Below are 12,452 nucleotides of genomic sequence, written 5' to 3'. Positions count from 1 at the left end.
ATGTACATTTACTTATTACTTAAGGAATATGTATACCTATAATTGACTTGAAATTTTTACACAGATAACAAAAACGATAAATCTTTATTATGCTAAATGTGTATGACTGGACATCAGACCTCCAATATCAGTGACAAGCAACTGGATATATTGTATTGTAAGTATAACCAATGAACTTTTAAGATTTTTTAATATTTCTTGAGTTTTCCTGACAATGAAATGTATTGGTCACAGACCCATTCCTACCAAGGCTTAGGGAAAATTTTGTTAATTTTGCAAATTAGGAAACATTTTCTTTCCTGAAAATTCTGCAATCTAAAATATTGTGATCTTACCATTAAAATGAGTGCATCATTGATCCTAGGTGAGAGCTTGTTCTTGAATAGAGAGTTCTGATACAGAATAATGAATTCAGGTTTTTGCTATAAATATGTCACTGACTGAGGATTACAAAGTTACACAAAATGACATTCTGTATACATACACCTGAAGATATTCATCAAAGTTCAATAACAATGCATTATAAAACTACAAAAGTGATTACTTATAGAATCGTACAATAATCCGTAATATGATAATTATATAAAAACATTAATCATGTTTACAACAACCTGTAAACACAAACAATGATTAAGACATTTAAAGACTTACAATAAAGAGTACATATCTGGACTATGGATTTTAGAAGTATCAAAAAGGTAAATAAATGATGTAATGAAATGTAAAAATAGAAACAATGGGACATAAATATGATAATTAATGAAGAAAGAAGATTTTCATGATAATCATATGTATTTATAACAATAGCAATACATAACAAAACAATACAGTATTTCAAACCCTATAGTCAGTAATTTAACAAGACTTGATGGCACTACATTCTTGATACAGAAATATTGATTTACCCAATACTAAGTGAATTATAAGACGCAAACAATATCAAGAACAAGGAGAATACTGTATTATAGAAGGCATGATGTCTAGACGGAGAGGCACTGATATAATCCTCTGGGTGATGTGAAACAGAATAATATCATCCGGAGTCTTATATTTAACATCTAATTGTTTTTCTCCCTCACTTTTCAATCATAAAATAAACACAGGCCTTAACGTTCAACTGACTACAAAAACTTTCAGTAGGGAGAAGGCTTATTTTTTCAAATTTTTAGCTCAATAGCACCAGTGGAACCGGAAAAGAAATTTAAAATATGTTTTTCAAGATGGCAGCCATAGCCGCCATCTTGAATTTCAGACATACCTGAAAAATAACAACACTTGGTCAGGATCATCACAGGATCATTTCAGCAAGTTTGAGCTCAATCCCACTGATTGAACTTGAGAAGTTTAAAATATCAAAAGTTTAAGCAAGGTGGACAGAGCACCGCGGAGGACGGACGAAGCACAACAGCTATAGGTCATGGTGACCCTTTGGGTCAGATGACCTAAAAAGTTGTTTTAAGCTGTAAGCATAACACTATTATCAACTGGTGATGAAATATGTGCTGAAGTTGATGATGTCAAAAATTTTAACAAGGTTATGCTATATAATATGATCATTGTGGGAAAGACAGAAGACACAAGAATGCATAAAAGAGTGGGTTATTAGACCATCAACTGCACATTAAAAAATCTCATTTTGTTTCTTTTCTTTTGTTCATATTTTATCAAAAACTAACAAGCTGTAAGGTATCAAAGTGTAGTGTTTTACCAATTAAATTTTACACAATAAGAAAAAAAAAACATTTTCATATATTTGAATACACAGATTTAGAATCATTGATTAACATTTATGGATATATTATATATCTAGACACAAAACAGTCTTACAAGCAATATATATTACATAACTCTGAACATTCACAGTCTAATGAACTAGGGAGTTCAATACAATGATTAAATACTGTACACTTTCAATGTTGAATTTTACACAAATATGAACACAACTGAATTTTAAAAATTAGGACTATGTATTTATTTTTGAGGAAAAGGATTGAGAGAAATGTCTACATTTTTAAAACTTTAAACCAAAAATAACTGAATCTTTTCAACCGTCTACAAATCATTTTCTATATTACTGTTGAAACTATTTCAAGGAGCATTACAATAAATAGTGAATATATATTTTATGTTCAACAAAACACCAATTAAAAACATAGTGTACATTTTTGTGTATACATATAAAATAATGTGTTACATGAGTCAACATGCATACACATATAATTGAAAAAAATCTATAAATTTGAAAAGAATATTCAGACAAGTGCCTGATTGTCCTCCGATGTCATGGTCAGAAACCATCGCATTGAATTTCACCATCTGGAGTTTATTCCAGGTCAGCTGTTATGAAATATGATTATCATAATTAAAAAAAGGCTATGAGGAGATTTCCATAGGATCATTACACTATCATCTTAAACCTGTCATCTTACACTAGCATCTTAAACTATTATCTTACATTATCATCTTAAACCTATCATCTTACACTATCATCTTAAACCTGTCATCTTACACTATCATCTTAAACCTGTCATCTTACACTATCATCTTAAACCTATCATCTTACATTATCATCTTAGACCTGTCATCTTACATTATCATCTTAGACCTGTCATCCTACATTATCATCTTAAACCTGTCATCTTACATTATCATCTTAGACCTGTCATCTTACATTATCATCTTAGACCTGTCATCTTACATTATCATCTTAGACCTGTCATCTTACATTATCATCTTAAACCTGTCATCTTAGACCTGTCATCTTAAACCTGTCATCTTACATTATCATCTTAGACCTGTCATCCTACATTATCATCTTAAACCTGTCATCTTACATTATCATCTTAAACCTGTCATCTTACATTATCATCTTAGACCTGTCATCTTACATTATCATCTTAGACCTGTCATCTTACATTATCATCTTAGACCTGTCATCCTACATTATCATCTTAAACCCATCATCTTAGACCTGTCATCTTAAACCTGTCATCTTACATTATCATCTTAAACCCATGATCTAAGACCTGTCATCTTACATTATCATCTTAAACCTGTCATCTTACATTATCATTTTAAACCTGTCATCTTACATTATCATCTTAGACCTGTCATCCTACATTATCATCTTAAACCCATCATCTTAGACCTGTCATCTTAAACCTGTCATCTTACATTATCATCTTAAACCTGTCATCTTAAACCCATCATCTTAAACCCATCATCTTAGACCTGTCATCTTAAACCTGTCATCTTACATTATCATCTTAAACCTGTCATCTTACATTATCATCTTAAACCCATCATCTTACATTATCATCTTAAACCTGTCATCTTACACTATCATCTTAGACCTGTCATCAAAGATCTGTCCTCTTACACTTTTATCTTAAACCCATCATCTTAAACCCGTCATCTTGCACTATCATCTTAAATCTGTCATCTTAAACTTGTCATCTTACACTATCATCTTAAACCTGTCATCTTACTTTCCTTATCTTAAATCCGTCATTAATCCAATTATATTTAATTGTCTTACGATGTATTGCCGGGTATTGTTCTCCTTCAGATAAGGTATAGAGTAATTAACATTATCAAATGTTTTGGTATGATGTAGAGAATGACAATGATATTAAAACCCAGAACTTGGAAATCAGTTCAGCATGTTTATAGTGGGTTTCATATACATTAAAACAGGTAACATTCCTGTTTATGTAAATTTAAGATTAATTATTCTCCTCCGTTAAATCAACAGGATCCATAAGTTTTTCAGTTTCATCTACTTTTTCAACAAACTGCTCATTGTCATTGTTTACAGTTCCGTTAGTAGCCTCGTTGTCTACTGGGGCGTCTCCATCATGATTCCCATTTGTTGTAACAGGCTGCATAAGCACTTGGTCTCCTTCCGGCATTTTCATTCTCTTGAAGAATCCAAACTGGTCAAAAAATTAGTAATAAGTGTAATTAATTAGCTAGAACTTCATCACTAGTAAGAGATACAGGAAAGACTGTTGTTCTGGTATTTTGCAGGTAGCTTGTTCATTCATGATTTGTACACTTTAAAAAGAATTTTTTGTAGAACCATGCATCTTACCTTCAAGCATCACTGGGTGATGAGAACAATGTGTCTTACCTTCAAGCATCACTGGGTGATGAGAACAATGTATCTTACCTTCAAGCATCACTGAGTGATGAGAACAATGTGTCTTACCTTCAAGCATCACTGAGTGATGAGAACAATGTGTCTTACCTTCAAGCATCACTGAGTGATGAGAACAATGTGTCTTACCTTCAAGCATCACTGAGTGATGAGAACAATGTGTCTTACCTTCAAGCATCACTGGGTGATGAGAACAATGTGTCTTACCTTCAAGCATCACTGGGTGATGAGAACAATATGTCTTACCTTCAAGCATCACTGGGTGATGAGAACAATGTGTCTTACCTTCCTTAAAATCCAGGCAATGGCGACACAGAGAACGATAGCACCAAGGACACTTACGGGGATGATCCACCATGCAATACTCTCGTCTACTGGCTTGTTTGGCAGGACCACGATGGCTGCCTGTGAGCAGAATTATTAAAAACCCTCAGTTGATTATCTATTGTATATTCAGTGTACCCACTCTAATATAAAACCATTCCAACAATATAACCTAGTCCATCAACATCATTCACTAACTTATAGCAATAACTCAAACTGTTATCAAATCACCCAATGTATGTGGTCTAAACAGAAAACATCCACTGTATATCCTATATCACACAGAGTCTGAGTAACACAGAGCTTTTATAACCATACAACATTGATCATTGATCAGACAAAACCATATTAATAAAACAATATGCCTGGTCATTCAATATGAACCTCAGGCCAAAATCAAAGGTAAAAACTCCAGTCTTTTACATATTTGCCGATGAAATATAGAGAAATATCACTTTGATAAAAGATAAATTGATAAAACATTTTTGTTGTTTTTGTTGATAAAAAAAACTTTTGTAGATTTACAGCAATTACAAGAGATAACACAGATCATCTTGTAAAGTGTGGTACGATAAACTACAACACCAGACTGCTGAAGGGGAGGGGGATGTTTACTAGCAACACAACCTTCCATGGTAAACTTTCATTTCAATCGAAGTCAGCAAACAATGCAAATTAGTCACCCTTATGACCTTAACAGATAAGCAATCCCTAACCGAATGTCTTGAAAGTGGAGCTAGAAACTTCAAGGAGATTCATTCATCTACAGCAACAATTGCTACCTTGGTTGCTGCCATAATTTCAGTCACAGGGTAACTTGTCACAGACCATGATTATCAAACTCTCTGAACATTTTACAACAAATTTTGTCTAGTGGTGATATGAATAAGAAACATTTTCTATGTGAAGATAAAAATGGATTTAAACACAAATTTATTTTTGTGTATATATATTTTTACTGATTTAAAAACAATCAGACTAAATTTTGTTGCATACTGCAAAGTTATAATGAGTGAGTAATGTCTGTGAAAAGCATTAAGTCATTTACCCTGGTATGTGCTTTTATTTCTTTCCTAAATATGCCAGTACATTTAATAGATAGAAAATCTAATAACATCTTCAGTCAAATATTTTTGAATAAATACAAAATCATTAGAAACACTTGTAAAATATATTTGTCATTGCTGAAGACACAATTCAATATCCTCTATTTCAAATTTGGTTAAAGCTCCATAAAAAGTAAAAAAACATTAATTTTTGCATTCCCTACTAGCTCCACAATTTGCCTCAGCATATTTATCATGACAATAAAACCTATAAAGTTTGGCATCCCCAATATCAAAATTTCAACCAATCAGAGGCCATCGTTTCCTTAGCAATGATGTCATGGCAATGAAACACATTCCCTATATATCAAATTTGGTCAAAATCAGATAATATATAAATATTCAACGACCAGAGGCCAGGATTGTGTTGTCATAGTAACTGTTTCTGACACAATTAGTTATACCATTTGACCATAGTCAAATTATAAAATCATTTAAATGATCAAGGAGTAATGGCAATTTACAGTAAAATAGGTTTCATTTACTTTTCACCATGGCAACCAAAATTTTATGGAATAAAAAGTTACATGCACAACTACACATGGTCCTTTATATTAATATGAATTTTCATTTGAATTGGTTCACCAATTTAGGAGGAGTTCTTCGGACACTATTTACAGACAACAAGCATCCCAACATACCAACTTTGTCGCAGAGGGTATTATAATAAAAAAATTATGACACATTGTGTTTTTAGTTAGGGAATGTAGACATTTTTTCCATCATTACTGTTCAACACTTTGTAGCTGTAAACCTGACAGAAATGTGATTAAGGAAAATCAACACAACTACCTGTTTTGTTACTCAGACGATCAGACAAACACAACAAGCAATGGACAAGTCCAAAATCCTATTCATTGATCAAACACAGCAGGGTTTCATTAATGACAAGCAGATAAAGGCATAGTCATATAAATGACCTGCCAATCAGATCAAAACATTTTCAATGATCAGCCAATCAGTAGACAGAAGTCTTGTCAGTGACCAGCCAATCAGAGCAAAGCTTTATCAATGATTAGCTTTTGAGAGCGAAGTCTTATCAGTGACCAGCCGATCAGAGCAAGGTTTAATCAGTGACCAGTCAATCAGAGCAAGGTTTAATCAGTGATCAGCCAATGAAAGCAAGGTTTAATCAGTGATCAGCCAATGAAAGCAAGGTTTAATCAGAGCTAAGCTACATCTTATAAAGTATCTGTCATACATCTGGTAGTTTCAGTTATCATTCTGTTACATCAACAATTGTAGTCCTATGTTGAACCAGCAAGCTGAAGCCAGTTTAGATTGTATCAGTTGTTTTACCGTTTGTGTGTTTGCTTCCGCCTCCTGCTCTATCAAAGAGATATCGTCTGGATAATCAATGGTCATTACAGACAAGATCTTCACTTCCTTCAGCTCATCATTAACACTTGCCTGTAAAGTCAGTTGAAAAACTTTTAGTGCTTTTACAGTTTAGAAAGTTACTTCACTGAATATTTTCTATATAACATCTCTTACGTATTTCACATTAGAAACAAAAGTGAACAATGTTACCGTTTAATATTTTTTTTCCTTTACTTTTTTCACTGAAAAATAATTCTGTTTTCTAAACTAAGGCTAGAATGACCTGTTGTTCAATTTAACCAGTTTACAGTACCATGTGCTTTTTTGTGTTTCTATTTTTTCATTTCTAACAATTTTCCTGAAATTAACTTCACTAAATACAAATCAAGTTATACCGATATTTGTGATACAAGTGACCACCTCACATAAAGATACAGACAGAAAGTCTGACCATCTATGGTAGGGGACAACACTACTTACCTTAACCTTATCGAGTGTTTTAGGACTGAGGGTAAAGTTCATTGTTATGGAGACAGCGAATCCAGCAGGTATGGGAACCATGCCACAAGTAAATGAGTCACATTCATCCGTCTGACAATCCTGTGAGGATATCAATAAACAATGCTGAAATCATCATTTGATTTGGCTCACATAGTATGTTGATTCCACTGACTTGACAAGAGATCCCAACAGTGTCTTGATACTCATCAATGTGCTGTATTTATGAAGCAATAACCTATGTCTGGTAATTAGCCTGGTCATTTCTATCACACTTTCTGCAGATATAACAATGAATGTTATATCGTTGTCCAGCAAAAAGTCCACTTTCTGGTTGCAGTAAGACTTAATGTGTAGGCATTCTCCTTTGTTTGAGTCAGGTTTATATGTAGGCCCTCTCCCTTGTCTGAGTCAGACTTTATGTGTAGACCCCTCTCCCTTGTCTGAGTCTGACTTTATGTGTAGGCCCCTCTCCCTTGTCTGTGTCAGGCTTTACGTATAGGCCCTCTCCCTTGTCTGAGTCAGACTTTATGAGTAGGCCCTCTCCCTTGTTTGAGTCAGACTTTATGAGTAGACCCCTCTCCCTTGTCTGAGTCTGACTTTACGTGTAGGCCCTCTCCCTTGTCTGTGTCAGGCTTTACGTATAGGCCCTTCTCCCTTGTCAGAGTAAGACTTTACGTGTAGGTCCTCTCCCTTGTCTGAGTCTGACTTTACGTGTAGGCCCCTCTCCCTAGTTTGAACCAGGCTTTACGTGTAGGTTCTCTCCCTTGTCTGAGTCAGACTTTACGTGTAGGCCCTCTCCCTTGTTTGAACCAGGCTTTATGTGTAGGTCCTCTCCCTTGTCTGAGTCAGACTTAACGTGTAGGCCTTCTCCCTTGTCTGTGTCAGGCTTTACGTATAGGCCCTTCTCCCTTGTCAGAGTAAGACTTTACGTGTAGGTCCTCTCCCTTGTCTGAGTCAGACTTTACGTGTAGGTCCTCTCCCTAGTTTGAACCAGGCTTTACGTGTAGTCCTCTCCCTTGTCTGAGTCAGACTTAACGTGTAGGCCCTCTCCCTTGTCTGTGTCAGGCTTTACGTATAGGCCCTTCTCCCTTGTCGGAGTCAGACTTTACCTGTAGGCCCCTCTCCCTTGTTTGAGTCAGACTTTATGTGTAGGTTCCCCTCTCAAGTTTGATTAAGACTTTATGTGTAGGCTCTCTCCCCTGTTTGAGTCAGACTTTATGTGTAGCCCCTATCCCTTGTTTGAGTCAGACTTTATGTGTAGACCCCTCTCCCTTGTTTGAGTCAGACTTTATGTGTAGCCCCTCTCCCTTGTTTGAGTCAGACTTTATGTGTAGCCCCTATCCCTTGTTTGAGTCAGACTTTATGAGTAGGCCCTCTCCCTAGTTTGAGTCAGACTTTATGTGTAGGCTCTCTCTCCTGTTTGAGTCAGACTTTATGAGTAGCCCCTCTCCCTTGTTTGAGTCAGACTTTATGAGTAGGCCCTCTCCCTAGTTTGAGTCAGACTTTATGTGTAGACCCCTCTCCCTTGTTTGAGTCAGACTTTATGTGTAGGCTCTCTCCCCTGTTTGAGTCAGACTTTATGTGTAGGCTCTCTCCCCTGTTTGAGTCAGACTTTATGTGTAGCCCCTATCCCTTGTTTGAGTCAGACTTTATGTGTAGGCTCTCTCCCCTGTTTGAGTCAGACTTTATGTGTAGCATCCCTCAAGTTTGAGCCAGACTTTATGTGTAAGTCTCTCCCTACTTCAGGTTAGAGCTTATGTGTGAGGTGCCCTGGCTTTATTGTGGGATAAATATACATTTTCATGTTCTTTTTATTGAATCTAGATTTCGTTCTGTTGAAGATCATGGTAGATATTTTGTACATGAATCCTGATAATATCTATCTGTTTTTTTTTTTTAAAGATTTTACTTTCAAAGTGAGAATGTCATTAAAGGTTAAAAAAATATGGCAAGTTTTGTCTTGTTTTTTTTTTTTTACTTCTGATCATTTCTATGATCTTACAAGAGATCCCATAGGAATTCTAACTCCCACCATTGTTTGATCTTTAAGATGGACATTTTTTTCTTCTATCTTTTGATTTTTGCTCTTAACTATATGCAATTTGAAAATTTCTTGAGATCAGCCTCAAATCAGATGGGAACAATTTAAGACCAAGGGAAACATAGATGTAAAATTTAAGAAAGATCCATCCAGTACTTCTAAAGAAATAGGGATGATCATCTCTTATAATCAAAATCCAAGATGGCCACTTGTCTGCCATTTTTGTATTTCTGATCAGTCCCAAAATCAATAAGGCACAATAAGGGACCAAAGGCACCTACACATGAAGTTTGAAAACAATCAATCCATTGAGTGCTTCTCAAGAAATAGTAAACAAGAATTATGTACAGAAGGACAGATCACCAATGTAGAGAAACTTGAAAATCCTACCTTCCTCTCAATGACAATGTGCTAAAAATTGATTAGAAACTATTTTGTTCCTGAATGTCTCAAAGTTCAATATACAATGTTACTAATATAACATATGTCTAATCTAGATGTACATTGTAAAGTTTCCCCCATTTCTTACCTTTTTCACTGCATTGACCTCAAAGTTGAAGAAATCTTGGATGCTGAACTTGTGGCTGACCACGCCCTCTCCATCCTCAGTAGTAACAGCCATGTAGTTCCGAGAGTTATCTCTGTTTACCCAACACCGGACAGAAGTAGTTTCAGAACTTGACACATTCACAACCTAAAGGTAAGATCATCAATGCTAACTTGCATTTTCAAATAAGCATTCTAACGTGATAGAAATACTGTAAAAATATTCTAACGTGATAGAAAACACTATAAAGATTTGCTCATGTGAATATTCAACATCATGTGTCAAAATTTAATGCTTAGTCTATATAATTCCATTTGGCTTTAGGAAACCACATGAAAAATATTTTTAAAAAGGTAAGATACAAGAGAACTTTTTGACAAATTAGAAACAAGATGTTTATATAAATTGATAAAATTACTTTAATAATACAATGTTATTTTAATTCTTAAAACCATTTTCCAAGTGAAATTAAGTTTACAATTTACGTTTGATAATAGTGATTTGTGCTGTTCAAAAAATAAAAATATAACAAATTAGTTAATAACTGTATTCAATGAACTTAAAACACACCTACAATAGATTTGTTAGGCAGATCAATGTGAAATATGAAAAAGAAAATTAACAAAAGGCCAAATAATGTGATATGGCTCTCCTGGGTATTTCTGCAATCATGGTATAAACAAGTTACATATACCCCGATCATGTTGACCGGTAACTTAAACTTAATTTTCCAACTGGAATTTTCACTAACGGAGCAATGGAGAATATTTCTAGAATATTTGACAATTGTATATCTGGTTCCAAAAATGATTTGTTGAAAAACACAAAATTTAACATCCAATTTTTATTTACCCTATTAGACCCTGCCTTCTACTCCCATCAGGACAACTTCCCTTCAACCTTCTTTTCTTAAGAGCAAATGTCAAAATCTCTTTATAAAAAAAGGGAAGGGAAAAGTTTCAAAGATTCACTTTAATCTTTTGTTTTGTGCTCCAAGGCTCCACACTAAGGGAGATACCCTATATTTATACAATACTGGAGTCATTGTACTAAATAACATCTGTTATTAAAATCCACCCCTAGATTAACATGAACATGTAAGAAATGGTGAAGGACAGAGAGACAACATAGACAATCCACTATGGTTTGATGGCGACTACTCCTCTAAACTAGATGAATTAAAAAAAACCACAATTTTGTTAAAAAACTGAAATTACAAATTCATTATACAACATTGTTAATGGTTAAAAAGAGTTCACAATAATCTGTACTAATATTTCTACTCTGTTAACTTGGAAGCATGCAAAAAGCATTACACAGCTATATCTTTTATAAGCATATCATAATAAAATGTTCTTTCAATAATTTGACATGAAATATTTTTCTATTTTTAGATTACCTGAATCTCAGCTACTGGATATATAAGCCATTAAAAGAAAATTGAAATTTGTTCAGAAACTGGACAAACAGTGTTTAAATGGCACTTAGACTGACAACTGTTATATAACTAAGCTAACAAATTGACAATTTTACGAGTTTCGAACCTGGTGTGAAATAGAAATTAATACAACCACTAGAAATTTTTTACATACTGTACAGCCAGTAATTTTCGTGTGTCAAAATTTTCGCTTTTTTCTTTCTGATCTATCAAATTATATTGTGATGTATTAGGATTTTTGTGCTGTGTATGTAAAACAACATCTAGTGCAGACCCGTATAATTATTTTATGGATTAAATTTTCACGATTAAATGAATATACAGCGAAATAGTGAAAATATCCCCACCAAAATAACCAGCTACACAGTAACGCAGATTGTTTTGTTGCTTGATTTATTGGCCCATGAACAGTCTGGGTCATTTTAAGGCCTCCGAGGTGGATATCTCACTAAACAACATACATCATCACTTATGCTAACTAGAACAAGTATAATGATTCATTTTGCTATAAACTGATAAAAGATCTTTTACAAACAAATCTTCGATATCAAAGATTAACTTTATTTTTCTTACAACAATTGTGAAACAAGTGTTCTGTTTATATTAATCACTCTTGTTGGCTCGGATGAAACCCACATTGTCAGATGAAAGGTGAGAGCATTACCACTGCGCCATCCAACCAACCTAGTTGTGCTTGCTTGACCAGTGATATAATATAGTCATAGTTGATATATACAACTGTCTATATTGATCACACTATTCTACTATCTGTGTAGAAGGCACTTTAATATCATTTTCACCAAAAGAAATTCAGTCTTTATATTGTATGGTAATATTGTAATACAGTTGAAACTCGTCTCGAAATCGCTTGAGTTGAAATATTTTTCAAGTCTCTGCAACATCTTTGTAATTTTAATTCGGATGGTTCAAATTTCATGGAGTCGAAAGTTTGGTTGAGTCTAAGCGATTTTTCAGTCCCTCCAATTGTAAAGCATGGGAAAAGTCATCAGTTGTAT

At 34.2% G+C, this 12,452-nt stretch overlaps 1 protein-coding gene across 1 annotated transcript in view; it reads right to left on the bottom strand.

Annotated features, from left to right (window-relative positions):
* Window positions 1–3,162: 3,162 nt before the first annotated feature.
* LOC132546417 (integrin alpha-9-like) overlaps window positions 3,163–12,452 on the bottom strand; it is a 45,983-nt gene continuing 36,693 nt past the window's right edge. Inside the window, exons 17-22 of the mRNA XM_060210130.1 lie at window positions 9,981–10,145; window positions 7,390–7,509; window positions 6,889–6,999; window positions 4,445–4,564; window positions 3,246–3,935; window positions 3,163–3,189 (exon numbers count right to left, since the gene is read on the bottom strand). Coding sequence (XP_060066113.1) covers window positions 3,726–3,935; window positions 4,445–4,564; window positions 6,889–6,999; window positions 7,390–7,509; window positions 9,981–10,145 — 726 coding nt within the window. The 3' untranslated portion in view covers window positions 3,163–3,189; window positions 3,246–3,725. The remainder of the gene's footprint in view (window positions 3,190–3,245; window positions 3,936–4,444; window positions 4,565–6,888; window positions 7,000–7,389; window positions 7,510–9,980; window positions 10,146–12,452) is intronic.

The sequence above is a fragment of the Ylistrum balloti genome, unplaced genomic scaffold (assembly GCF_031769215.1).
Source record: "Ylistrum balloti isolate Yb309-2 unplaced genomic scaffold, AGI_CSIRO_Ybal_v1 Utg369888, whole genome shotgun sequence".
NCBI classification, from domain to species: domain Eukaryota; kingdom Metazoa; phylum Mollusca; class Bivalvia; order Pectinida; family Pectinidae; genus Ylistrum; species Ylistrum balloti.
The sequence above is the reverse complement of the archived record's forward strand: the minus strand, read 5'-3'. Positions and strand labels throughout refer to the sequence as shown.